The sequence below is a fragment of the Sapajus apella genome, unplaced genomic scaffold, assembly GCF_009761245.1.
Source record: "Sapajus apella isolate SASKATOON/1434 unplaced genomic scaffold, GSC_monkey_1.0 scaffold2, whole genome shotgun sequence".
Classification (NCBI taxonomy): Eukaryota; Metazoa; Chordata; class Mammalia; order Primates; family Cebidae; genus Sapajus; species Sapajus apella.
The window spans coordinates 19,209,535-19,236,916 of record NW_022436942.1 but is presented as its reverse complement, the minus strand read 5'-3'; the positions used below and the strand labels follow the sequence as shown (position 1 = coordinate 19,236,916).

The window sequence follows — 27,382 nt, the reverse complement described above, 5'->3', positions numbered from 1 at the left end:
AGGACCTCTATGGGGCCAGCCGATCCAGAAATCCATGCCGGGGTTTACTGCCCACCAACAGCAGAGTGTTGGGGGGGTGGGGGGCGTGGGCAGTGTAGGGTCCCTCAAGGGAGGGGGAGGATCCTGGGGGTCCTGGGGGTGCAATAAGCCCGGCACCCCCTCTCTTGCTTCCAGCTACCCCGCCTCATCCTCCAGAACGGCTAGAGGGAGGGAAATAGGAGGGAGGTGAGGGGCGAGCGGGAAGAGCGGCGGCGCGCCAGCGGCTGGAGCGAGAAAAAGTTTTTGCAAAGGGAAAAAAAAGTTTGCGCTTCTCGCGGGTGGTCCGGGCTTGCGGCCCGGCGGGCTGGGCCGGCGGGAGGGCTGGGGGCCAGGTTGGGGGGGGGGGGGTGGCATTGAGGCTGCGCTGCCGTTGCCCTCTCCGCCCCCCCTCCCCACCGCACACCCCCCAGCCCAGACTCCAGCCCTGGACCGCGCATCCTGAGCCCAGCGCCCAGACAGAGGTGAGAAGGGGGGGCAGGCGGGGGACCACCTGGGAGCAGTGGGGGAGGGGGCCTCAGGGGATGCTCAGCTTCCAAGGGACTCGTCCCAGACCGGGGGACACAGAGGCAAAATGGGGGTGGGAGAGCCTGTGGTGAGACATTAGAAACTCCAAATTTTTCACTTGTATCTTTCTCTGTATCTTCCTTTTCTTCCCTTTCTTCTGTCAGTCTGTGTATCTCTGTCTCAAGCAACCGTGGGCCTTTGTCTCCGCCTCTCCCATATATTAGAAACATCTCACTTTCATGAGGTTGAGAGCTGAAGAGACTGGAGGGATGGCTAGCTGGAGGTCTGCGTGGTAGAGAGGGAACTCCAGGTGTGTGTCTGCGCGTGGGGCAGGAAGACGTCAGTGTTTCTGAAAGGAGGGGACTGAAAAGGAGGGAGCTCCAGGTGGGGTGGGGACGGGTGTGTGGGAGGCAACAGGATCATTAGGGGCCAGCCGGGCTTGCACCCTTGACCTGTCTTGTGACAGATGTGCCAGTGGATGCTTGTGTTTGGGGGAAAGGAGTGTCTTCTGGACTAGGAAGGGGGCTTGGAGAGGCTGTCCAAGGTCTAGTGAAGGCCCTAGAATGACCCCAGGCCATTTTGGACTCCTGAGTCCCAAGGGCAGTGGGCAAGGCGCTCAGGAGGAGCCACGGAGACCTTGTCTTGACCCTCTGAACTCAGGACCACCGGGGCAGCGGGAGCCAGCCGCAGGGAGACCCCTATCGGGGCTGGGCGGGACCACTGGCCACTGTCAGCCTGTGTATCCCCGTTGGTCCCCCGCCCAAACGGGAGCTGGGGACTGAGGCCCCTCCTCTGGCTCAGACCACCCTGCCTGCCCTTGCTCCCCGCTCTGAATCCTCTTTCAGGCCCCATGACCCCGAAACAATCAGCCCTGGGCAGCTAGCTTTGGGGACAGGATTAGGGAAAAGGGACCTGGTGGAGCCTGAGGACTGAGGGTTCTAGGGGTCTGGAGAGCTGGGGTCTTCTGGGATAGGTCTTTACGTTCCAGTAGCAGGAGAAGGCGGGGCGGTTTCCCGGGGGAGTTGTAAGGGTCGGAATATGGGTGGTTTTCCCTAGGGGGCGGGGTCCAGAGACCTCTCCCCCTCACCGTTATCTCCCTGGCATCCCCGCCCTTGACGTCACCAGGGGGTTCCCGGGGGTCTGGAGGGGTTAACCCTTGGGAAGCCGGCTGCGATACCCAGGAACCTAAGGTGTCCCGGCTCCTCCTCCTCCCCGTACACACCTAATTTTATTGACCTAGTCACTTTCTCTCCTTTCTCTTCCCCATACTTTCTGGATTCTTCTTTCTCATCCCACCTACGGGGACTCCCATTCTCCAGTAGTGCCCCCCCAGGGCGCCACTGCCCGCTTTCCGGATGCGCTGAGAGGAGGAGGCAAGAATGTGTCCCGCCCCTCAGCCCCCACCCCTAAGGCTCGCTCGACTGGGCTCCCCGGGCGGGCGGGGGGAGCGGAGCCGTCTGCAGCCAGTGCCTGCGGCGGCGACTTGGGTGGGCCGAGGAGGCACGGGGGCGGGGAAGGCGGGACCGGGAGTAGGGGGGCGGAGCCGACTCCTGGGAGTTGGGGAGCGGGGGTGCGAGGGGGACTCTGGAAAACAGGGAGACAACGAAGATGGTTTACTGCTCCGGCAGGGAAACCCTAGAGCTCCCTGTCCCATCCCGAATTCTCACACCCCAGAAAAACTTTTTCGAAGCTAAAAAAGTTGGCGACATTTTCCTTTTACTAGCCTGAAGAGGAGATGTGGGTGGGCTGTGGCACGCGTGGGTGTGGGCGAGGAGGGATGTCGCCCCATTTCCTTGGAGGCTCTTCGGCGGCCGAACAGTGGGGCAGAAAGATGACTGAGTAGGCAAGGTTGGGGGAATATCTAGTGTTTGGGGGATCATTTGCCAGTCTGCCTCCTTCCCCTTGGTGAGTTAAAGAGGAAAGAGGCGGGAGAAGTGTCCCCCCCATCCAGCTGCCAGCCAGCTGTGTCCCCCGCCCCCAACATTAGTGCCAAGGTCGAGTTGGGAGGTCTTGGATGCGGGATCCGCATCTCGGCTGGAAAAAGAGTTAGGAAGGGTACAGCCCTGGCTGCGGGGCTCGGGCTGGGTCGTGGGGTCCGGGTTCCGCTCCCCATCTCACCCCGCCCTCACCCTAAATCCCAGCATCCCGGGATCACCCACCGCGCCGGCCGGCCCGGCCCGCTCCCGGTTGTTCTCCACCCCACCCCGCCCCACCCCACCCTCACTCCCGGGAGACCGGAAAACCCGGGATGGAGTCTTAACTGGAGTTTGAAGAGAAAACCGGACAGCAACACCTTCTTCCTTGCTACTATTTTATAACGATGACATTGTTTTTTTCATTCTTTCATCGTCTCCCCTCATACTTCCTTTCCTGTTCCCCCAAAACAGAGACCAAAAAGTTTAGGTGGGCCCGATTTAAACTATCCCAGAATGACACCAGCTTTCATCCTTTGTACCCAACAGACCCAGTAGACAACCCTCAGGAACTTACCTCCTCCTCCACACACAGTTTTCTGCCTAAGAGAAGAGGAGGGCTGCTCGCTTGTGCTCCCTCCTGGCCCCACCTGTCTCTCTGTCGGCACAGTGGCCAGGGCTCCCTCTGCTGGACACTGCAGAGATTGTACACGGGCTGTCCCTGGGGCACAGGCAGAGCAGTCCAGTGCTTGAAGTCAGATCCACCAACGAGTTCTCCCATCCCGCCCTTCAAAGCCAGCCCAGGGTTAGAGGAAGAATTAGAAGGCCCATAGTGCTAAAATCACTTAAAGTTCGTGTAAGCACAATTAGTCCAAAACGCCCTATACTCACAGACCACCCAGGCAAAGCTCCCACCCAGTTCCCAAAAAGATCCCCAGACTACAAGACTGCCCCTGCCTCTCTGGGACATTTCCCCTTACCCCCTCCCTAGATGAGGTGGGTTTTTTGTTGTTGTTTGTTTGTTTTTTGAGGAGTCTTGCTCTGTTGCCCAGGCTGGAGTGCAGTGGCATGATCTCGGATCACTGCAAACTTCGCCTCCCAGGCTCAAGCAATTCTTCTGCCTCAGCCTCCTAAGTAGCTGGGATTACAGGCATCTGCCATCATGCCCAGCTAATTTTTGTATTTTTGTAGAGATAGGTCTTCACCATGTTGGCCAGGCTAGTCTTGAACTCCTGACCTCAGGTGATCCACCCACTTTGGCCTCCCAAAGTGCCAGGATTACAGGTATGAGCCACTGAGCCTAGTCTAGTGATGCTCTTTTCAACTCAATTTCCATGGCAGATGTCTTAGAGAGGCTGGGGACACCGGGGACATTCTGCCCAGGGTTCTGTGCCTGAGACTGCTCTGTGACCGTCTCTATTTCCCTCCATCTTTATAACTACCTTCCCTTTCTGCAGTGTCCCCACACCCTCCTCTGAGACGCCATGTTCAACTCGATGACCCCACCACCAGTCAGTAGCTATGGCGAGCCCTGCTGTCTCCGGCCCCTCCCCAGTCAGGGGGCCCCCAGTGTGGGGACAGAAGGTCAGTGTATATACTAATCCCTGGGCCTTAAGGATTTGGCGGATCTCCCACCTGGGCCCACCCCTACCCCATGCCAGTTTCCCATCTATAAGAGGATTTGAAGCACCATGTCATATGAACCTGGAATCAGAGATAAGGTCCTGCCTGGGGTTTTAAGGTGAGGCTTATGTATCCTCCATTCCTATTCCAGCTGTCTCTTTTTTCTAGGACTGTCTGGCCTGCCCTTCTGCCACCAAGCTAATCTCATGTCCGGGCCCCACAGTTATGGGCCAGCCAGAGAGACCAACAGCTGCACCGAGGGTGAGGGCTCAGGCAACACCTCTTCCCTTTCTGCCCTCTCTGACTTGTTCTGAAAGAGAAAGTGGGAGGGTAGGAGATCTCACTTGGAGGAGATGCTTGGAGATGTGAGGCATCAGAGCACCATAAAGAAGTCACAGATGGGGTGGGAGTGGTGGCTCACACCTGTAATCCCAGCACTCTGAGCGGAGGCTGAGGTAGGAAGATCGCTTGAGGTCAGGAGTTCAAGACCAGCCTGGCTAACATGGTGAAACCCCATCTCTACTAACAATACAAAATTAGCCAGGTGTGGTGATTCGTGCCAGTAGTCCCGGCTACCTGGGAGGCCGAGGCAGGTGAATCACTTGAACCAGTGAGCCAAGATCACATCACTGCACTCCAGCCTGGGCAACAGAGCGTGACTCTGTCTAAAAAAAAAAAAATTCACAGATAGGATCAGCGGGGCAAAGCAGAATCAAGTATCATTGGTTTTGTCAAGTCAGGACCTATAGGTTAGGTGCATGGAGAGACATGCTGCTTTACCATATCCATCTCCCCTGTCTCCTGCCCCAGGCCCACTCTTTTCTTCTCCCCGGAGTACAGTCAAGTTGACCAAGAAGCGGGCATTGTCCATTTCACCACTGTCGGACGCCAGCCTGGACCTGCAGACGGTTATCCGCACCTCGCCCAGCTCCCTCGTAGCTTTCATCAACTCGAGATGCACATCCCCAGGAGGCTCCTACGGCCATCTCTCCATTGGCACCATGAGGTGCAGCAGCCCTGGGCCAAGAGGCCCCTAAAGCCCCTACCAAAGTCCATTAAAAGTCTCAAGCCCTCAAACCACCTGACTCTATTTGAATCTCTGTCATTTCAAGGATATTTCTCCTTGAAATGACAACGCTCTTGTTGCCCTGGGACTGCCTCAACACTTCAAATCCCAACTCTATCAGAAACCCTCCAAATAGCCCAAGACCTACTGAGACTTCCTGATTGTCTTAAGTAACTGCCTCCTCTCCTCTCCTCCTCAGCCCATCTCTGGGATTCCCACCCCAGATGAATCACCAAAAAGGGCCCTCGCCTTCCTTCGGGGTCCAGCCCTGTGGTCCCCATGACTCCTCCCGAGGTGGGATGATCCCACATCCTCAGTCTCGAGGACCCCTCCCAACTTGCCAGGTGAGAGTCCTCATATTACCACCTGATTTCCCTCAGCTCAGGGTGGGTGGCTGGGTGGTGGATTTTGTAGGGGAAAGGTGAAGGAAGGACAAGGGATATAAGTTTTCAGTACTAGAAAAGTAAAGAAATGTGGGTACTGGGGTTCACACCTTGCAGTTGACTCAGACACTTCCAAATGGGATCCCACCTTTTGCCCATCCCGCTCACCAGTGTAGTCCCTTCCAAACCTAGGAGGTTCCAGCTGTTTGGGTAGGGGTACTTAGGGCAGGAAGACCTGGCTTGATTCCCTCTTCCTTCTGCTTACTTCCACCTTCATCACTGTCGCCTCTTCCCCTATGGAAGCTGAAGTCTGAGCTGGACATGCTGGTTGGCAAGTGCCGAGAGGAGCCCTTGGAAGGTGATATGTCCAGCCCCAACTCCACAGGCATACAGGTAAGAGGATGGGCAGAAGCTTTACCTCTGGGTCCTGAGCAAAACAAAAGCTGTCACCCAAGTGACCCTAAGATTGCCTCTCTTGCCCTAGGATCCCCTGTTGGGGATGCTGGATGGGCGGGAGGACCTTGAGAGAGAGGAGAAGCGTGAACCTGAATCTGTGTATGAGACTGACTGCCGTTGGGATGGCTGCAGCCAGGAATTTGACTCCCAAGAGCAGCTGGTGCACGTGAGCCCCAGGGGGTAACAGGAATGGCTGACCAGAAGCCTTAGGAGATTCTGAGTGGGACATGGTGGAATCTGGCTGAGGGCAGGAGGTCAGAGGAGACTGAGGTTAAATGCTCAGTTGGGTAGGCAGAAGCGTAGCATTGCCTTAGGGAGGTGGAAGACCTGAGATGTGGGATATGATATTGTTCCTGCCTCTTCCTCCTTGAAGTGGAGTCGTGGAAGAGGAACAGGGGGTGGAGGGAAGGCTTGTTCTGGGTCTCGGGGGGATGGGGGAGCCTTGGAGAGCCTCTGCATCTTCTCCCTCAGCACATCAACAGCGAGCACATCCACGGGGAGCGGAAGGAGTTCGTGTGCCACTGGGGGGGCTGCTCCAGGGAGCTGAGGCCCTTCAAAGCCCAGTACATGCTGGTGGTGCACATGCGCAGACACACTGGCGAGAAGCCACACAAGTGCACGGTGAGGCACCTGTGTCCCAAGTTCAGGGTCTCTTCCTTAATCAGGGTTCCCCTTCAAGGTAGGGCCCAAAGCAGACTTTTGCCTTTGGAGGTCCTTTCTTCCATAAGCAAATATTAAAAATCGTATTTGTGGCCAGGCGAGGTGGCTCACACCTATAATTCCAGCACTTTGGAAGGAGGCGAAGGAGGGCAGATCATCTGAGATCAGGAGTTCAAGACCAGCCTGACCAACATGGTAAAACCCCATCTCTACTAAAAATATAAAATTAGCCTAGCGTAGTGGCACATGCCTGTAATCCCAGCTACTTGAGCGGCTGAGGCAGGAGAATCCCTTGAACTTGAGAGGAGGAGGCTGTAGTGAGCCGAGATCACACCACTGCACTCTAGCCTGTGCAAGAAGAGTGAAACTGTCTCAAAAAAAAATCATATTTGTGTGACTGTGTTGGCATAAAGATGTTAAAACACTAGTGGACCTAAAAGCTCTTTTTTTTTTTTTTTGAGACAGAGTTTCACTCTTGCTGCCCAGGCTGGAGTGCAATGGCGGGATCTCGGCTCACCGGAACCTCCGCTTCCCAGATTTAAGCCATTCTGCCTCAGCCTCCCAAGTAGCTGGGATTACAGGCATGAACCACCATGCCCAGCTAAGTTTGCATTTTTAGTAGAGATGGAGTTTTTCCATGTTGGTCAAGCTGATTTCAAACTCCCGGCAGCAAGTGATCCACCTGACTCAGCCTCCCAAAGTGCTGGGATTATAGGATTATAGGCGTGAGCCACTGCGCTCACCTAAGCTCATTTTTTTCCTCGATTTTACTTTTTTTTTTTTTTTTTTTGAGACAGTTTCTCTCGTTACCCAGGCTGGAGTGCAATGGCGCGATCTAGGCTCACCGCGACCTCCGCATCCTGGGTTCAGGCAATTCTCCTGCCTCAGCCTCCCGAGTAGCTGGGATTACAGGCGCGCGCCACCATGCCCCGCTGATCTTTTGTATTTTTAGTAGAGACGGGGTTTCACCATGTTGACCAGGATGGTCTCGATCTCTTGACCTCGTGATCCACCCGCCTCAGCCTCCCAAAGTGCTGGGATTACAGGCGTCAGCCACCGCGCCTGGCTTTCCTCGATTTTAAAAGACATTAAAATGTGTTTGTGGTCCTCTTAAAGTATTGTTGGCCTTCAGTACTGTGCCTCCTACCCTGCCTAATGGAGAAACCCTGCATCAAGGACAATAGCCCATTCCCCCAGGACGACCCCATCTTGGGAAAGCCTAAGATCCCCAGGCGAGGAAATCCGCCCTGGCTTGGTCAGAAGATGTTCTAGCATCTTTATATTCCCAAAGGCAGAGTGTCTCCAACCACTTCCCTGCCCCACCTTCTTGCCTGCCCTTGTCTCCTAGTTTTGGGAATTCTCTCAAAGTCCCAGTGCCTCTCACCTTAACTTATATTCTCTGATGTGTTTCCTTTTGGAGATTGAGGGTTCCTTCCATCTCCATGTCCTCTGTCTGATAACTATCTTTTGATCCCCACATGTTTCCCAGTTTGAAGGGTGCCGGAAGTCATACTCGCGCCTCGAAAACCTGAAGACACACCTGCGGTCCCACACGGGTGAGAAGCCATACATGTGTGAGCATGAGGGCTGCAGCAAAGCCTTCAGCAATGCCAGTGACCGAGCCAAGCACCAGAATCGGACCCACTCCAATGAGGTGAATGCCCCAACTAAGAGATCTTACCCACTTGAGAAGCTACCTATCAGGGAGATTCCCCCATAAGAAATCCCTTAGTCCAGCACCCACCGCACAGAGGTGAGCCCCCTCCCCACATAATTCGCCTGGAAAAGGCTTTTCTGAAACCAAGAATTTCCACTCAACCACTCCTCCTGCTGCCTCTAACCTCTAACCAGCCAAAGGCCTAACCTAAAATAGATACCGTCTAGAGGAGACCCCTGACCCCTCCAACCCCTGGATTTATGGGACCTCACAACCCTGGATTAACCTCCTCATCTTTCCCAGGCTGTCAGTTTACCTGACCCTCTGCTTAATCTCTGCATCTTCGACTCTCACCCGAGGCCTCCACCCTCCTTACTTCTTTGGGTGCTGTGTGCTCCTCCCCTGCCCCTGTGTTGCCACCACTTTTTCCCATTCCTTCGCATTCTTCCGCTTTGATCCTTTTGCCTTCTGTCTCCACTCTCCACTCAACAGAAGCCGTACGTGTGTAAGCTCCCTGGCTGCACCAAACGCTATACAGATCCCAGCTCGCTGCGGAAACATGTCAAGACAGTGCATGGTCCTGACGCCCATGTGACCAAGCGGCACCGTGGGGACGGCCCTCTGCCTCGGGCACCCTCCCTTTCTACGGTGGAGCCCAAGAGGGAGAGGGAAGGAGGCCCCATCAGGGAGGAGAGCAGACTGACTGTGCCAGAGGGTGCCATGGTGAGACAGCCCAGGCAAACTCCGCCTTCATACCCACAGCCTGCCCTGTGGACAACTTTCTAGTTACTTCCCAACCCATCCATTCCCTCCTATGGAAATCACTCTTCTGTGACGTCTGCCTGTCTCTTGTCTCAATGTTGCTCTTTGGGCTTCCCCAAGTCTAGAAATTTTAGAATCTTTATTTTCTCTTTTCTTTTTATTTATTTTATTTTATTTTATTTTTTTGGGGGACGGAGTTTCGCTCTTGTTACCCAGGCTGGAGTGCAATGGGGCGATCTCGGCTCACCGCAACCTCCGCCTCCTGGGTTCAGGCAATTCTCCTGCCTCAGCCTCCTGAGTCGCTGGGATTACAGGCACGCGCCACCATGCCCAGCTAATGTTTTGTATTTTTAGTAGAGACGGGGTTTCACCGTGTTGACCAGGATGGTCTGGATCTCTTGACCTCGTGATCCACCCGCCTCGGCCTCCCAAAGTGCTGGGATTACAGGCGTGAGCCACCGTGCCCGGCCCTCTTTTTATTTTTTATTTTTGACAGGGTCTTGCTCTGTCACCCAGGCCAGAGTATAGTAGCATGATCATAGCTCACTGCAGCCTCTAACTTTTAGGCTCAAGTGATCCTCCTGCTTCAGCTCTCCTAGAGCTGGAACTACAGGCACACACCATCATGCCTGGCTAATTTTTTTTTTGAGACAGTCTTGCTCTGTCTCCCAGGCTGGAGCGCAGTGACATGATCTCTGCTCATTGCAACCTCCACCTCCCAGGTTCAAGCGATTCTCCTGCCTCAGCCTCCTGAGTAGCTGGGATTACAGGTGCATGCCACCCCGCCCAGTTAATTTTTGTATTTTTATTAGAGATGGGGTTTCACCATGTTGGTCAGGCTGGTCTTGAACTCCTGACCTTGTGATCTGCCCACCTCAGCCTCCCAAAATGCTAGGATTACAGGCGTGAGCCACCCCAGCCTAGCCTCTTTTTTTCTTTTTTATAGAAATGGAGTCTCGCGGCCAGGCACAGTGGCTCACGCCTGTAATCCAAGCACTTTGGAGGCCAAGGCGGGCAGATCACCTGAGGTTGGGAGTTCAAGACCAGCCTGACCAACACGGTGAAACCCCCTCTTAAAAAAATAATAAAATAAAAAAAAAAAAGAAAAAAAAAGAAATGGAGTCTCGCTTTGTTGACCAGGCTGGTCTCAAACTCCTGGCTTCAAGCAATCCTTCCCACAGTGCTGGGATGAGCCAATGCATCCAGCCCAAACTCTTTCTTAAATAGCACTTAGTATATGTTTTAAGCCTTTTTCACGTATAATTTCATGCATTCTTCACAGCAACTTCATGAGAAAGGGACTCACTCTTCCCATTTTCAGACGAAGAAACTCAGGCATAGAGAAAGAGCCCAAGGTCATAGAACTAAGAGCAAGAATTTGAGTCCAGGCAGTCCGTGCTCCAGCCTAGGCTCTTCTCATCAAACATCTTGCATTCAGTTTGCTCCCCGCCACCGCCCTATCTCTTACCTGCTTTGCTCTCTCTGTACTTATAAGCTTCCTTGGAACCCAGCAGTCACTAGGACACAGGCTTCTGCCACGCATCAGGTTGAATGAGTTGTGGGAAGGGTGTTGCCCTCAGATCTCATCTTCTCCACAGAAGTCACAGCCAAGCCCTGGGGCCCAGTCATCCTGCAGCAGCGACCACTCCCCGGCAGGCAGTGCAGCCAATACAGACAGCGGTGTGGAAATGACCGGCAATGCAGGGGGCAGCACTGAAGACCTCTCCAGCCTGGACGAGGGGCCTTGCATTGCTGGCACTGGTCTGTCCACTCTCCGCCGCCTTGAGAACCTCAGGCTGGACCAGCTGCATCAACTCCGGCCAATAGGGACCCGGGGTCTCAAACTGCCCAGCTTGTCCCACACCGGTGAGACCTGGGTGTGGGAGGTATGGCTGGGCTGAGATCTGGACCTGCCCTGAGGTTGAGAGGAGGAAGTCACCCTTGACAGCTGCCACATGGCACCTTTGTTTAATTAGAAAGAGGTCTCCTTCCTCAAGACACTTTCCATTTATCAGAAAATGGATGTACAGCCGGGCGCGGTGGCTCAAGCCTGTAATCCCAGCACTTTGGGAGGCCGAGGCGGGTGGATCACGAGGTCAAGAGATCGAGACCATCCTGGTCAACATGGTGAAACCCCGTCTCTACTAAAAATACAAAAAATTAGCTGGGCATGGTGGCGTGTGCCTGTAATCCCAGCTACTCAGGAGGCTGAGGCAGGAGAATTGCCTGAACCCAGGAGGCAGAGGTTGCGGTGAGCCGAGATCGTGCCATTGCACTCCAGCCTGGGTAACAAGAGCGAAACTCCGTCTCAAAAAAAAAAAAAAAAGAAAATGGATGTACAAATATGCAAACGCTAGCTGGGCATGGTGGTGCGTGCCTGTAACCCCAGCTACTCGGGAGGCTGAGGCAGGAGAATCGCTTGTACCCAGGAGGCGGAGGTTGCAGTGAGCCACTCCAGCTTGGGCAACAAGAATGAAACTCCATCTCAAAAAACAAACAAACAACAACAACAAGAAAAAAAACAAATATGCAAAGGCTATGATATGAATGCTGTTTCCTAGGACTGTGCAGCATACAACCTGTACAACTGTTCATAGCGGCCCGGAATCCTTGGTAACACAGAAACAGAATAGGCATGGGAAAAGTGAGAGACAGAACTGAGTGGTTAGGGATAACGAGCTTATCCTGGGAATCCAGGGCAAGGCTGTTGCATGGAGGAGGCAGGGTGAGATTTAGGAGGCTTCTTGACCTCCTACCTTTTCTTCCCATCACTTGTAGGTACCCCTGTGTCCCGCCGCCTGGGCCCCCCAGTCTCTCTTGACCGCCGCAGCAGCAGCTCCAGCAGCATCAGCTCTGCCTATACTGTCAGCCGTCGCTCCTCCCTGGCATCCCCTTTCCCCCCTGGCTCCCCGCCAGAGAATGGAGCGTCCTCCCTGCCTGGCCTTATGCCTGCCCAGCACTACCTGCTCCGGGCAAGATACGCTTCAGCCAGAGGGGGTGGTACCCCACCCACTGCAGCATCCAGCCTGGATCGGATAGGGGGTCTTCCTGTGCCTCCTTGGAGAAGCCGAGCCGAGTATCCAGGATACAATCCCAATGCAGGGGTCACTCGGAGGGCCAGTGACCCAGCCCGGGCTGCTGACCGTCCCGCTCCAGCTAGAGTCCAGAGGTTCAAGAGCCTGGGCTCTGTCCATATAACACCCACTGTGGCAGGGGGAGGACAGAACTTCGATCCTCACCTCCCCACCTCTGTCTACTCACCACAGCCCCCCAGCATCACTGAGAATGCGGCCATGGATACTAGAGGGCTACAGGAGGAGCCAGAAATTGGGACCTCCATGATGGGAAGTGGTCTGAACCCCTATATGGACTTCCCACCTGCTGATACTCTGGGATATGGGGGACCTGAAGGGGCAGCAGCTGAGCCTTATGGAGCGAGGGGTCCAGGCTCCCTGCCTCTTGGGCCTGGTCTGCCCACCAACTATGGCCCCAACCCCTGTCCCCAGCAGGCCTCATATCCTGACCCCACCCAAGAAACATGGGGTGAGTTCCCTTCCCACTCTGGGCTGTACCCAGGGCCCAAAGCTCTAGGTGGAGCCTATAGCCAGTGTCCTCGACTTGAACATTATGGACAAGTGCAAGTCAAGCCGGAACAGGGATGCCCAGTGGGGTCTGATGCCACAGGACTGGCACCCTGCCTCAATGCCCACCCCAGTGAGGGGCCCCCACACCCACAGCCTCTCTTTTCTCACTACCCCCAGCCCCCTCCTCCCCAATATCTGCAGTCAGGCCCCTATACCCAGCCACCCCCTGATTATCTTCCTTCAGAACCCAGGCCTTGCCTGGACTTTGATTCCCCCACCCATTCTACAGGGCAGCTCAAGGCTCAGCTTGTGTGTAATTATGTTCAGTCTCAACAGGAGCTGCTGTGGGATGGTGGGGGCAGGGAAGATGCCCCAGCCCAGGAATCTTCCTACCAGAGTCCCAGGTTTCTTGGGGGTTCCCAGGTTAGCTCAAGCCCTGCTAAAGCTCCAGTGACCACATATGGACCTGGCTTTGGACCCAATTTACCCAATCACAAGTCAGGCTCTTATCCCACCCCTTCACTATGCCATGAAAATTTTGTAGTGGGGGCAAACAGGGCTTCCCATAGTGCAGCGGCACCACCTCGACTTCTGCCCCCATTGCCCACTTGCTATGGGCCCCTCAAAGTGGGAGGCACAAACCCCAGCTGCGGCCATCCTGAGGTGGGCAGGCTGGGAGGGGGTCCTGCCTTGTACCCTCCTCCTGAAGGACAGGTATGTAACCCCCTGGACTCTCTTGATCTTGACAACACTCAGCTGGACTTTGTGGCTATTCTGGATGAGGCCCAGGGGCTGAGTCCTCCTCCTTCCCATGATCAGAGGGGCAGCTCTGGACATACCCCACCTCCCACTGGGCCCCCCAACATGGCTGTGGGCAACATGAGTGTCTTACTGAGATCCCTCCCAGGGGAGACACAATTCCTCAACTCTAGTGCCTAAAGAGTAGGGAATCTCATCCATCACAGATTGTATTTCCTAAGGAGTTTCTATCCTCCCAGAAAAATTGGAGGAGCTGCAATCCCCTGCACAAGATGCCCCAGGGATGGGAGGTATGGGCTTGGGGGCTATGTATAGTCTGTATATGTTTTGAGGAGAAATTTGATAATGACACTGTTTCCTGATAATAAAGGAACTGCATCAGAAAAATGCTGCTTTATGTGTTATTATGTTGGGGGGAATGATAACAGGGAATAAGAAGAGAAGCAGGGGTGAAAACACTCACTTTCCTCTTTGGAGAAGCTCCCTCACCCATCCCAACCCCTCAAGTCACACTCATGAAGATGAAGATGGAGACAGTCATTTGGGAGATTTAAAGGGATGTCCTCAAAACAGAACACCAGCCTCCCACCACCAGAGATGATTGGAAACAGGTTTTCTCTTCTTCCTTGCCTGGGTCAGGGGAACAGGCTGGTGAAGTTGGTGAGCATCAGCTGGACCAGCTGCCCTGGGTAGAGAGCATGGGCTGCTGGGTCAGATGTCTCCTGCTCTGGCCGAAACAGGGTTGGTCCAAACACAATTCCCAGGTTGTGGGGTGTCATGCGATTCTTATCTGAGTGTGCTATCACCCTGTGGGCAAAGGCCAAGAAGGGGGATATATGGCAGCAGCTTGGCACTTCATAGCAATCTAACCCTTCAAAGGTCTGAGCAGGGAAGAGTTCACCCTGGGATCCCTCCATGTGGTGACAAAAAAAAAAAAACAACAAGGAGCTGTGAGGGGAATGAAAATGGACCCGTGGAGAAACCTTCAGGATACAATCTGAATATACAACTGCCTCTTCCACCTTCAGTGACCACCCCAAGAGTTCTATCTGCTCACTGTATGGGAGGTTTTAATTCAAATGGCCATCCCCTCTCAGAAGTCACTGCCTAGGCCCAGTTCAACGAAAGAAGCCATCAGCAATGCCCCAATGACAGACAAAGAGGCAGAGGGAAGTGAGAGGCAGGATTTCCCTTATTTCTCTCACAACATCTTGGTTCCATTTTCCCATTTGATGCTGACCTAAAGGTTTTGACCCTAGCCACGTGTGGTGGCTCATGCCTGTAATCCCAGCACTTTGGGAGGCCGAAGCAGGTGGATTACCTGAGGTCAGGAGTTCGAGACCAACCTGGCCAACATGGTGAAACTCGGTCTGTACTAACAGTACAAAATTAGCTGGGCGTGGTGTCGGGCGCCTGTAGTCCCAGCTACTCGGGAGGTTGAAGCAGGAGAATTGCTTGAACCCAGGAGGCAGAGGTTGCAGTGAGATAAAATTGCACCACTACACTCCAGCCTGAGCAACGGAGCGAGACTCCATCTCAAAAATAAATAAATAAAGGCTTTGACCCTGGTAATATGTTCCTGCACAGAGGTTGCTTGTCTCCTCACCTGCCCAGTAAACAGGTGCTTCCCTACCTTCAGTCCACCTGCACAGAGTCCCTGTGGCATCCCCTACTCCACCTTTCCCCAGCATGAACAAAGAGGTTCAGTCTTCCCGACCTGCATAAATGCTCCAGGAGATACCGTAGAGTGTCGTGGTTGGGCTTTGGCATTGAGCCTATTAACTCTTGTATCTGAGAGAGGCACTGCTCTGATTCGGAAAGTGCTAGAAAGAGAGAGTGATGGGAAGGCATAGTAGTGAGGTTAGGGAAGGTGCTGCGACAGGTGGGTAAATTCACTGCTCTTTCCCATAGCCATGGAAGACATCATTAATCTGGCACAGATTTGGCCGGGCGCGGTGGCTCAAGCCTGTAATCCCAGCACTGTGGGAGGCCGAAGCGGGTGGATCACGAGGTCAAGAGATCGAGACCATCCTGGTCAACATGGTGAAACCCCGTCTCTACTAAAAAATACAAAAAAAATTAGCTGGGCATGGTGGCGCGTGCCTGTAATCCCAGCGACTCAGGAGGCTGGGGCAGGAGAATTGCCTGAACCCAGGAGGCGGAGGTTGCGGTGAGCCGAGATCGCGCCATTGCCCTCCAGCCTGGGTAACAAGAGTGAACCTCCGTCTCAATAAAAAAAAAAAAAAAAAAAAATCTGGCACAGATTTTTTTCATATAGCCCAACTACAGCTTCATAATTCTTTTCAACTTGGCCCTCTAAACATTCACAAAAAAGCAACTGGAGTAGGCACCTGAGTTGAATGGTATTTTCCATCTCTGAGGTCAGAATGAGGGAGAAGAGTGTAAGGGAATCTCTATTCTATTATTTACCACTTGTGTCCCTCATATCAAGGGTTATTTCTAAAGTTCCAACTCTTACCAAGGGCAGCTCGGAAATGGGGCAGCAGCAGTGGGGGCACCAGAGGCTGGGGCAGCTCCCGGAGAAAAAGCTTCAGGGCTCCAGTGACCACATGAATGTCATCCCACTCAGCACTGTCCAAATCTAACCGACCTTCTGGAGGGAGAAGGAGATATAGGGGCTTCAGGGCTCATGAAGGGCCAGGAAGATGTAGAGACCAAGAGATTAAAAGTTCTGGAGAAATCCAGTCAATGCAGACTATAGGAATGCCTAGTGGGTCTGCAGGGGGGCAAGGTAGCTAAGGTGGGAATGCAGACAACCCTCCTAGGAGGGGTACATGGGGGTATCCATGGGAAGCAAAGACGGTATGGGGAAATCTTAGGGGTCTGACGGGTGTTCCATGTAAGTACCTTGTCCTGGCTGTTCTGGGAACAGATACCTCCCATCGGAGGTGACTGCACGCTCTGCAACATGAACCAGGAGAGATCAGGAGCTAAGACACGCACTTCCATCCTGAAGGCCTCCCTGTTCTGCCAGCTTCATCATGCAGAAGCACCCATGATTCTCAGGTAAGACATTTTTAGAACAACCACTGGCCCACAAGCCTTCTCACCTCTGTCCACCAGAAAACGAAGTTTCTGGACCACTGCCAAGTTCCCACTCACCCGATAAATGCCATCCACATCTAGACCTGGGAGATGAGGAAGGATTTGATGAGGACTGCTGCTTGAAAGTGTGTGTGGTGAGGGATATAAGGGTGGAGAGAAAAAGGGCAGTAGGAAGACTAAGTAGAATGGGGGAGGCAGAAAATTCTAGGCCTTAGCCTGTTGGAAGAGGATTCTGGGGTCTCTGGGAAAGTGACCTCTTTTATCCACAGCAGCAATGCAGAGTCGCACAAAGCTGGGCACCGTGTCTCCTTCCCGCTGGCAGAGTGATTCCAACTGGCAGCCGAACACCTGGTCTGGGAGGCACAGAGTGAGGCGGGAAGCCAGTGCCAGCGTCACTTAAGGGAGCTCTTCTTAGCATAGGTCTTTATCCTCAAGTGTGGCTGGTCCTTCTGCCTGCCTGTGGCAGACCTGGTCAACGAAATATACGCCATCCCCCCGCCCCCCATCCCCTGCTTCAAACAATCTGGTAAGGGGGCACACATCTCCCTGGCTTTTCCCCTAAACAATCTGTAGTAGTGGGGAAAGTAGCAGTCACAGTAGGCTGTGGTCTAGTTCTGGGAAGCTCTACTCTGAGCCCCGCTGGAGTTTTCTTATCCATGAACCTGGCCCAGCCCCCTCACCTCGGAGCAGACCCCGCTCCTGCAGGCTTTGCAAGGGCGGTCTCTTCGCGATGAGCCGCTTCAGTTTGTTGCGCACACGGTTCTGCTCTGCGCCTTCGGGTAGCCGACCTGCAGGAGGCAAGTGGAGCAGGGCGTGAGCGCACGCCATAGACGCCATACCCCACGCCATGAAAGTCCAGTCCGGCCCGTCACTCACTGGAGCTCCGGCGGCCGCTGAGGCGCAGCAGCGGCTTGGACACCGTCTCCGACTCCTCTTCTTCGTCCTCCCCAGCGCTCAGCTCTGCCAGCTCCGCGGGTCCCGAGCCCGACAGACGCAGCTCCAGGGGGTTCTCCCGATCCTAGACCCGGGGCGGGGCGGGACGTGTCGAAAGTGAAAGAGGAGAGAAATCCGCACCCCTAGCTGGAAGCAGGGAGACTCTGACCCACTGCCGGGGTCCCACGTCCCAAACCTGCCCCAGGCCAGAGGTCTCCACGGAGCCCACACTGTCCCCACCGGCCCTGACTCCTATCCTACCACACACTCCCTCTGCCCCGGCCGGCCGGAGCCTCTCTCCCGGCCACCACCCATCTAACCAGCCGCTCGATGACCGCCCGCAGCGCGCCGTGCCAGGCTCGCAGCTCGGTCTCTTGGTCGGACTGCAGCAGGAACTCATGGCCAGGGACCGTGCGGATCTGAGGGCCAGGAGGGGAAAGCTAGGGTCAACGAGGAAGAGGATAAAAAGTAGGGAGGATGAGCGGGAGGCCCGCGCGGGAGATTGGGGGCGCCCTCGGGTCGGGTAGAGCCTTGGGGACGCGCGCGCGGGAGGGCGCTCACGTGCAGGACGTTGCGGCGGCTGGACAGGTGGCGGCCGTGCGCCAGAGCCGCCCCGCGCAGGTCCACGCTACTTTCGGGCCGGCTACCCGGTGGCCCCTGACAATGAGGGAGGAAACTGAGGCCGCGGTGTTGTTTCCTTCACTGCTTCCCTCTCCCCGGTGGGCTGCGAGGAGGGGGAGGCTGCCTCACTTCTTTACCTTCCTCTCCACCGCCCTCCCCGCCGCCGCCCACCCCCCCACATTGGCGTGAGGCAGGAGGCAGCGCCCTAACCCCTTCTGCGCCCCTCGCTCACACTCACCCAGCCCGAGGAGGGCGCCGTCGGCGGTGGCTCTCGGTAGAACACCAGGCTGTTACCCGCTAACACCACCCAAGACGGGCCCCAGTTCTTCCTGCAGGGGTGGAGGGGGAAGGTAGTGGTGGCTAAAAGGTCATTCTAGAATGCCACGGGGAGGGTGCTCTTCTAACACCCTGTTCTGCCCTAGGGAGTCGACAGCCCAGACCCTAGCTGGATTCCGGATTCTCACCTGAGCTTGCGCCCCCCTTGGGCAATCTTGGTCATATTGAGCAGGCCGGACTTTTCCACCTCCTGGGAAGTGGAGGGAGGGAATGGTATCTGTAAGTCACCCGGCGCCCTCCACAGTGGCCACAGCTTTCCCTAGGGGGTCTCCCAGGAGTAAAGTGCCTTAAAGTTGCTGGGAGAGGGCTGGGTAAGAGGATATTCAGAAAGAGGAAGATGTTTTTGAGGAGCGGGAATTGGGGGGTGGGGCAGGGAGGATCTTGTTATTCACAAAGAAATGGGAGATTCACATGGGGGTCGTCCAGGAGCTGCGGCAGAGGTCGAGAGGGCCGCAAGGCTGGAGTGTCAAGCTGCAAGGCGCGTTGGCTGAGGCTGAGGGAGCCCTGGGGAAGAGGATTGGAGAAACAGGTGGGGAAACCCTGGAGTCAAGGATCCCTGGCTGAAGGAGGAAGAGGGGTGGGATGCCCGTGAGAGGCAGGGGGTGTGGTGGGGAGTGGAGAATGTCTTACATAAAATAGAAAGTCATAACAAGCTGGCTTTTTCTGCATGTGATTGGGAGATGGGAGGGATCTCACCTGTGGGTCAATCGGTGCTGGGGTCCCTGTGTCAGATCCTAAGCCCCTTGCCTGAGGCTGCAGGACATCATTGTCCCTCTTCCGGGTCTGTGTCCCCTCCATGGAGCCAGGGTTCTGGGTCAGGAGAGGAGGAAATAAAGCTACATCCAGATGCCACCTCTATCCGCTCTCCACACCCTTACACTTGGCTGATTCTTCTGATCTTCTGAGAGCCCCAGAGAGAAAACCCATTACCTTGAGGTTCAGTAGGGGAAGGAGGAGCTTGAGGGGACAGTGGAGAAACAGGAGGTAAGGTCTCACCGTCTGGCCACGACTGCGCCGTGGGGGCTTCCAGGACTTGCAGCCAGTCAGTGAATTTATGTAGAAGCAGCGTCCAGAGTTGGGGTCCAGGTGCTGCTCCCAGGCATCCAGCCTCTGCAGCAGGGGGCATGCAGGGCCTGGGGGTGGGGACCGGGGACAGCAGCGAAGGTCCACCAGGTTACAGTACACAGGGGGCTCTGACATGAGGGGCTGGGGGCCTGCCTGCCAGAAAAGGAGGAAGAAGGAGGTGGTCATTCTGCCTGCTGCCTTCCCCACACTTCTCTCAGCCTTCCCAGCTCCTGCTTTCTCCCCCACCGTCTTCTCACCTCCAGCTCCCAGCTGAGGTGACCCAGGTACTGGGGGAGAAACCCCAGGCCCCAGCTGCTTTTTTAAAATTTTCTCTCTCACAGTTTTCTTTGCTCTTCTCCTCACTTCCTGTTGCCAACTTCCCTCCTCCCCCACCCCACCCCCACCTCAGGGCCACAGGAAAGGGGAACCGGCTTTTTGTGGGGGGGTGTGGGGGGGAATGCTGAAGGGAGTGCTTCACCCTCACATCCTTCAGGGTAAAAGAAGACAAAGAAGGGTCTACAGGATGGAGAAGGGGCCCCTTTCCATCCACCATTGAGAAAGAGAGGGAGGGGTTGAGCAAGTCACATCTCCAGAGGGGACAAGCTATGACCTAGCAGGCAAGGTGAACACAGGAAAACCCTGCCCTGGGCTAGGAGTCTGCAGGGAGAAAGAGCACAGGGCTGGCCTTCAGTGCCTCCACCGCACCCTGTTCCCTGTCCCCTGGGGCCTTTGCTACCTGCCATCACTTCTCACCTCCTACCCAGTTTTGCCTCTTTCTCCTCCTTGTTCAGAGTCAGCTGAATGTGTCACCTCACAGATGCCTCCTGGCTCCACCCCAGCCACTCTCCACCACATTAACTTGCCTTTGTAGACTTATCAGTAGTACCAAGGGTTATCTTATTTGTTTTTGTGTTTGTCACCCCCAGGGGAGTCCCTTGAAGTCAGGAGTGCTATCTGTCCTGTGCCCAGAACAGGGTCCAGCTTGGAAGCGCTGTGACTTACTGTGCTGGCACTGGCTTCTGAGGGCAAGTCTTCCCGGGAGAGGAATCTTCCATTTGGTCCTTCCTGGAAAGGCTTCAGAAGGCTGGGCCTCAAATTGTCACTGCTGACGCTCCTACACATTTTGGGGGGAAGTGGAGGAGGCTGCTCTGAACTAGCCTGATCCCTGCTTGGAAGGGCCTGAGATAACTCTTCCAGGGAACCATGAAACAACTTTGGTCCTGGAAACAGAAAAGGGGAGGGTGGGTGGCAGGTAATCAGAGGTGTTGTTGTAACTAGGTCCCCCATCTTGGGGGCTCACAGGGAAGACAAGGAGGGCAGAGGGAGGATGTGGAAAATGATATGAGACCTAGAAGCCTTGGAACTAGGAGGACAGGCAGTGGGATGAGGACACCACGGCGGGGGTGGGAGGTAGGCCGATCAAAGGGAAGCAGGAGAAGATGGCTAGCAGAAGCTTGAGGGAGGGGGGTCCTCCCAACAATTCCCAGAATCCAGGGAGACAGGAAGGTGATGGAGGGGGGTTTAGCGGTTACTCACCAGGAGTCCAGACCAATTGACTGGGGATGACGGTAGCTGGGCTCTGGGAAGGGATGGATTCCTCTGTCATATAGGCCGCTGGGACGAAGATGGGTCGAGAGGTGGAGGGAGCTTCTAGGCGCCTTGCCAACCACCAGTCAGAGTTGGTCTTTCGAAGCAGTTGGAACCTGTCCCCTTCAGCCAGAGACACCTGCCGACCATCTGCCCCCGTATAAGTAAAGGCATAGAGGGCACAGAGCTGGGATCCCCGAGAAGGGCTTCGGGGACCCAGCCCTAGGCTCCCCCAGGAACTTGGCCACCACCGGCCGGACAGCATTGTAGCCAGCACTGTCACCTGTGGGAAAAAGTGGTACTGGAGACCCAGAAGGGAACAGGCCTGGCTGTCTCCAGGTAGAGAGACATGGTTCTAGGAGCAGTGTTGCGGGAGGTGAGGATGGAGCCCTTGAGTGGGAGGAGAGGGTAGAGCAAACAGCCTGGTGAGGGTCAGTGGCAGGTTTTGGGGGCTGAGAACTGGTGGTGTCTGGTGAGGAAATATGTAACACGAGAGAGGATGTGGTCAGCAGGGCTGCATGGCCGACAAGGCAGGAAATTATAGGAGATGGCCTAAGTGGGTCGTTTTCCTCCAGGTACCTTGTGGGGCCCATCAGAAGATCCAGGGGCAGGCGTTGGTCCAGGGTGGTGGTGGGAGTCTTGAGCTGGACACAGGAAGGAGATAAGAAGAAAGAATCAGGTTTGAGACAGAAACAGGGAGACACAAGGTTAATGACAAAGACAAAAATGTGTGTCACCCTTTATTAAATTTGCACAAGCATCAGTGTTTCCGTTACCAATCACCTCAGACCTAAAGCTGCATGCTTCCTGTGCAGACTGAGAGAGACATGGTGACAGAGAAACAGAAAGCCAAATAAATAGCAAGACCGAATCACAGAGAGAGACAAAGTGGGAGAAACACAGAGGGGTTCAGAGTTGAAATATCATCAGCCTCCCGATCCAGGACAAGATTTTGGGAGCTGAGAAGCCTTGATATTAACCTATATACATAAGCCTTTTGGGGCGGGGGATACTTTAGTGTATGGGTTCATTCATTCATGGTCTTTGTTTGTTTGTTTGTTTGTTTGAGATGGAGTCTTGCTCTGTTGCCAAGCTGGAGTGAAATGGCGCGATCTCGGCTCACTGCAACCTCCGCCTCCTGGGTTCAAGTGATTCTCCTGCCTTAGGCTCCCAAGTAGCTGGGACTACAGGCGTGCGCCACGATGCCCACTAATTTTTGTATTTTTAGTATAGAGGGTTTTACCGCGTTGGCCAAGATGGTCTCGATTTCTTGACCTTGTCATCCACCCGCCTCGGCTTCCGAAAGTGCTGGGATTACAGGCGTGAGCCACCACGCCCAGCCTATTCATGCTCTTAACGAGGATTGACTGAGCGCCTGCTGTGTGTAAGAGCAGTGTCAGGCACTGGAGATGAGAGAAGGGAATGAGCCCTCTTGGAGCTTAAAGAGAGACCGATCTTAACTAATGACACAATAAACTTAATAATTACAATTGAAAGAGAGACAATGGACAATAATACAAGATACTATGGCATGTGGATAGGGGACTGATGTCAGCTTCTCCCTGGTGGAAGGTGGGAACTGACCTTCTCTAGATTCCCAGCACTTTAAAACCCACACTTCCGCTTCCCCCTTACCTGACCACTCCTCTTTTCCCCTTCTCTCAGCTTCTCTACTGCACAACGTGAGGCTTTCTGTTTGGCTTTGGAGAAGTGGGTTAGGGAGGGAATGCCCCTCCCCTCTGGAGATATCAGAGAGCCAGCTCTCTTCCCCTGAGGGCTGGGTGGCTAGTACTGGGCTTCTGCCTCAGTGATCTTCCTTCTTAGTTTACTTCACTTCAACACATGGAGAGCCCTACACCTCAAATCTTCCTTCCCACTTCCAAAATAGTGACTAACTTCACCCATTTATTCACTTATTCACATTTGGTGTTCAGTGATTGAATCCACCCTTTTATGCCTTCTCTGAAGCTCTCTCTTTTTGTTGGCTCCTTTGCATCCACTTTTAAATATATCCAAGTTTTTATGTTAACATATCCAAGATAAACATCTCCCATCTTTAGCTAAATCTCCCCTTACTAGGCTTTCTGGGCACCACCATATGTCTCTCCCTGTCTTTTTTTTTTTGTAGAGACGGGTTTCGCCATGTTGGACAGGCTGGTTTTGAACTCCTGACCTCAAGTGATCCACCCGCCTTGGCCTCCCAAAGTGCGGTGATTACAGGCGTGAGCCACCGCGCCCAGCCCTTCTTTGAGATGAAGTCTTTCTCTGTCGCCAGGCTGGTGGAGGGCAATGGAGCCATCTCAGCTCACTGCAACCTCTGCCTCCCAGGTTCAAGTGATTCTCCTGCCTCAGCCTCTCAAGTAGCTGGGACTACAGTGCACACCACCATGCCCAGTTAATTTTTTATACTTTTAGTAGAGACGGGGTTTCACCATGTTGGTCAGGATGGTCTCAGTCTCTTGACCTTGTGATCTGCCCGCCTTGGCCTCCCAAAGTATAGGGATTACAGGCGTGAGCCACCCAGCCTCTCTCTTTCTTCTTACAGTCAAACTTCTTGAGCTGCCTACATTCTATAGGGGATCTCCATTTCCTCTCCCCTCACTCCCCCGCCTTTTCAAAGTCACTCTTCAACAGAGTCACCCCCAACCTTGCATGAACACTCTGCAGTCCTTATGTTGCCTGACATCTCAACAGCAGGCAGCACAACTGACCTTCCTCTTCTGCTGGTGTCCCTCTTACCTTTCTAGCAGTTCCTACTCTGTGGCATGATGAATGGCCTTCCTTTGCCTGTTCCTTAAACCACAGAAGCCTGTCTGAGATCCTGTGCCCTGTGCTCTCTGCATGCCCCCCGCTGCTGGGTGGTCTTATTCTCTCTCCAGCTCAAATGACTTCCATATGCTTCTAAGGACCATGTCTCCAGCCCAGATCTTTCTCTGTGGCTCCCATCTGATCCACTGTCCACCAAAAAATCCACTTGAGTATTTTGCAGGTACCACAAACTCAGTATGAACCAAACTGAACTTGTCAGCTTTCCCCACAAACCTGTTTCTCTTCCAATACCACTATTTAGTTTAATATGAATTCAATAAATATTGGCCTGGCACAGTAGCTCACACCTGTAATCCCAGCACTTTGGGGGGCTGAGGCAGGAATATTACTTGAGCCCAGGAACTTGAGGTGCAACATAGTGAGATCCCATCTCTACAAAAAGATTTTGTTTTTGGTTTGGCACGTGTGGCAGCGTGTGCCTTGTAGTCTCAGCTGCTAGGGCAGCTGAGGTGGGAGTATCTCTTGAGCCTGGGAAGTTGAGGCTGCAGTGAGGTATGATAGTGCCACTGCACCCCAGCCTAGGGGACAGAGTGAGACCCTGTCTCAAAATACATAAAATAAATTTAATAAATATTTATTGAATGTTTACTATCATATATGCCAGGCAGGAACTATGTGCTAGGCATTGTCAATTAAGATGGTAAATAGGCCGGGCGCGGTGGCTCAAGCCTGTAATCCCAGCACTTTGGGAGGCCGAGGCGGGTGGATCACGAGGTCAAGAGATTGAGACCATCCTGGTCAACATGGTGAAACCCCGTCTCTACTAAAAAACTACAAAAAAAAAAAAAAAAAAGATGGTAAATATGGGGCCTGTAATGCTGCACTTTGGGAGGCCGAGGAAGGCGGATCGCCTGAGGTCAGGAGTTCAAGACCAGACTGGCCAATGTGGTGAAACCCCATCTCTACTAAAAATACAAAAATCAGCTGGGCGTGGTGGCGGGCGCCTGTAATCCCAGCTACTCAGGAGGCTGACGTAGGAGAATTGCTTGAACCCAGGAGACAGAGGTTGCAGTGAGCCAAGATCACAGCACTGCACTCCAACCTGGGCAACAGATCAAGACTACATCTCAAATAAAAAAGGTCCCTGCCCACTCATAACAATGAAAATATGATGTAATAATGATCACTATGATAGAGGAAGTCCTATCATCTATTGCAGCACACAGAAAGTATGTCCGATTGCCCATGCCAGAAACCTAGCAGTCAACCTGAATTTAGCTTGTTTCCTCACCACCCACATTGATTCAATTGATTACTGAACACTTCAATTCATATTTTCCCACTCTGCCTACTTTTTTATCCCCACAACTACCACTCCTTTAGCCTGGATGATATAACTTCCTAATCTCATTGCATATAGTTCTCATTGCATATAGTTCTGCTCCCTCCCATCTATTCCTGACACAGCAGACAGGGTGACCTTTCTAAAACAAATATGCTCTGCCACTCCCCTGACTTAAACTTTCCAGATTTTATAATGTCATTTACAGATTCCCCCTCTAGCCTTTTCACAGTCTCCACCACAAACTGCACACTGCAGTGTTATGCGAATTCCTCACATTCTTAAAGTGCACTGAGATCTTTGATCCTTTGCATATGTTGTTTCCTCTGCCTGAAACATGTCCCTTCTCCACTCCCTCCAATCTTCACCTAGATAACTTACTCATCACTGAGCTCTCAGCCAAAAGGTCACTTGCACAAGAAAGCATCGCGGCCAGGCGCGGTGGCTCATGTTTATAATCCCATCCCTTTGGGAGGCGGAGGTGGGCAGATCACTTAAAGTCAGGAGTTTGAGACCAGCCTGGGCAACATGGTAAAACTCCATTCCTACTAAAAATACAAAACTAGCTGGGCATGCTTGCCCAGCTACCACAGTCCTAGCTACTTGGGAGCCTGAGGCAAGAACCCCTTGAACCTGGGAGGCGGAGATTGCAATGAGCTGAGATCATGCCCCCCTGCACTCCAGCCTGAGTGAGAATAAGACCCTGTCTCAAAAAAAAACAAAAACGAAAACAAAAAGAAAGCATCTTTTCACCCTTTAGAGGGGCCCTAACTAGAAGGTACGATGGCAGGCTTTGTCTCCTCCATCAGAACTTTCATCACACTTTAAAGATTATTTGATTTTCTGACTTTCAGGAAGCCTGTGAGTGCTTACAAGGTAGCAGAAGCCCACGCCTATGTTGTTGATAACTGTTCCTTCAGTGCCTTCTACAGTCACTTCTACAGTGACTTCCGGCATAAAGTCCTATCTTTGTGCCTCAGTTCCCTCACTAGTAATGTGGGGATGAGAAACCTACCTCAGTTTGTTTATGTATTTATGTATTTATTTTCAGACAGAGTCTTGCTTTGTCACCAGGCTGGAGTGCAGTGGTACAATCTCAGCTCACTGCAACCTCTGCCTCCCGGATTCAAGCGAGTCTCCTGCCTCAGCCTCCCAAGTAGCTAGGACTACAGGCTCGTGGCACCATGCCCAGATAATTTTTGTATTTTTAGTAGACACAGGGTTTCACCATGTTGGCCGGAATGGTCTTGATCTCTTGACCTTATGATCCACCTGCCTTGGCCTCTCAAAGCACTGGGATTACATACGTATTACAGCCACTTGCGCCTGACCTATTTATTTATTTTTTTAGACAGAGTCTCGCTCTGTTGCCCAGGCTGGAGTGCAATGGCATGATCTAGGCTCACTGCAACCTCCGCCTCCCAGGTTCAAGTGATTCTCCTGCCTCAGCCGACCCAGTAGCTGGGATTCAGGTGTGCACTAGCACGCCCTGCTAATTTTTTTTTATTTTTAGTAGAGACTGGGTTTTATCATTTTGGCCAGACAAATTTTGAATTCCTGACCTCAAGTTATCCACTTGCCTCGGTCTCCCAAAGTGCTGGTCTCCCACTGCTCCCAGCCTGTTTGTTCTGATGCAGGGTCTTGCTCTGCTTCCCAGGCTTGTGTGCAGTGGTGCTAGGACTACAGGTGCATGCCACCATGCTTGGCTAGTTTTAAAAACTATTTTGGGGCCAGGCGCAGTGGCTCACGCCTGTAATCCCAGCACTTTGGGAGGCCAAGGTGGGCAGATCACCTGAGGTTGGGAGATAGAGACTAGCCTGACCAACATGGAGAAACTCTGTCTCTACTAAAAAAAAAAAAAAAAAAATATATATATATATATATATATGTATGCACACACACACACACACACATTAGTCTGGCGTGGTGACACATGCCTGTAGTCCCAACTACTCAGGAGGCTGAGGCAGGAGAATGGCTTGAACTTGGGAGGTGGAGGTTGTGGTGAGCCAAGATTGCGCCATTGCACTCCAGCCTGGGCAACAAGAGTGAAACTCAGTCTCAAAACAAGCAAACAAAGAAAATATTTTCTGGCTAGGTGCCATGGCTCATGTCTGTAATCTTAGCACTTTGGGAGGGCAAGGTAGGTGGATCATGAGGTCAGGGGTTCGAGACTAGCCTGGCCAACATGGTGAAACCCCATCTCTACTAAAAATACTCCAGCCTAGGCAACAAAGCAAGACTCTGTCTCAAAAAA

At 53.5% G+C, this 27,382-nt stretch overlaps 2 protein-coding genes across 7 annotated transcripts in view; one reads left to right on the top strand and one right to left on the bottom strand.

The window, feature by feature from the left end:
• The first annotated feature begins 88 nt into the window (after window positions 1-88).
• Window positions 89-13,793, top strand: GLI1 (GLI family zinc finger 1). Of its 2 annotated transcripts, XM_032289452.1 has the most exons (13): window positions 89-500; window positions 708-853; window positions 3,914-4,040; window positions 4,248-4,340; window positions 4,890-5,085; window positions 5,345-5,489; window positions 5,832-5,921; window positions 6,013-6,150; window positions 6,456-6,605; window positions 8,134-8,298; window positions 8,794-9,024; window positions 10,662-10,929; window positions 11,842-13,793. In XM_032289452.1, the coding sequence occupies exons 3-13, from the start codon at window positions 3,941-3,943 to the stop codon at window positions 13,584-13,586; spliced, it is 3,321 nt and encodes a 1,106-aa protein (XP_032145343.1). In that variant the 5' UTR covers window positions 89-500; window positions 708-853; window positions 3,914-3,940; the 3' UTR covers window positions 13,587-13,793. The 2 variants fall into 2 exon arrangements, with proteins under 2 accessions (XP_032145343.1, XP_032145352.1); XM_032289461.1 differs by lacking the exon at window positions 708-853 and having other exon boundaries at window positions 90-500.
• Window positions 13,772-27,382, bottom strand: part of ARHGAP9 (Rho GTPase activating protein 9) — a 17,577-nt gene continuing 3,966 nt past the window's right edge. The window contains exons 2-19 of one of the 5 annotated variants that reach the window (XM_032289529.1): window positions 21,594-21,658; window positions 20,964-21,297; window positions 20,430-20,647; window positions 19,359-19,580; window positions 19,059-19,172; window positions 18,774-18,866; window positions 18,491-18,552; window positions 18,265-18,355; window positions 17,967-18,062; window positions 17,726-17,824; window positions 17,349-17,490; window positions 17,153-17,260; window positions 16,727-16,825; window positions 16,478-16,555; window positions 16,275-16,328; window positions 15,886-16,020; window positions 15,124-15,229; window positions 13,857-14,213 (exon numbers count right to left, since the gene is read on the bottom strand). In XM_032289529.1, the coding sequence (XP_032145420.1) occupies window positions 14,042-14,213; window positions 15,124-15,229; window positions 15,886-16,020; window positions 16,275-16,328; window positions 16,478-16,555; window positions 16,727-16,825; window positions 17,153-17,260; window positions 17,349-17,490; window positions 17,726-17,824; window positions 17,967-18,062; window positions 18,265-18,355; window positions 18,491-18,552; window positions 18,774-18,866; window positions 19,059-19,172; window positions 19,359-19,580; window positions 20,430-20,647; window positions 20,964-21,297; window positions 21,594-21,658 (2,288 nt within the window). In that variant the 3' untranslated portion in view covers window positions 13,857-14,041. Of the gene's footprint in view, window positions 14,214-15,123; window positions 15,230-15,885; window positions 16,021-16,274; window positions 16,329-16,477; window positions 16,556-16,726; window positions 16,826-17,152; window positions 17,261-17,348; window positions 17,491-17,725; window positions 17,825-17,966; window positions 18,063-18,264; window positions 18,356-18,490; window positions 18,553-18,754; window positions 18,867-19,058; window positions 19,173-19,358; window positions 19,581-19,684; window positions 20,356-20,429; window positions 20,648-20,963; window positions 21,298-21,593; window positions 21,659-27,382 lie in introns of those variants that run through there. The other 4 variants (XM_032289539.1, XM_032289548.1, XM_032289563.1 and 1 more) reach the window with 4 other exon arrangements.

Bases quoted from the DNA above. Each gene is read 5' to 3' on its own strand.
- GLI1 (XM_032289452.1), top strand. From the start codon at position 3,941: ATGTTCAACTCGATGACCCCACCACCAGTCAGTAGCTATGGCGAGCCC. The intron at 4,341-4,889 runs GTGAGGGCTCAG...CTCCTGCCCCAG, and splicing joins GACCAACAGCTGCACCGAGG to GCCCACTCTTTTCTTCTCCC. The intron at 5,086-5,344 runs GTGCAGCAGCCC...TCTCCTCCTCAG, and splicing joins CTCTCCATTGGCACCATGAG to CCCATCTCTGGGATTCCCAC.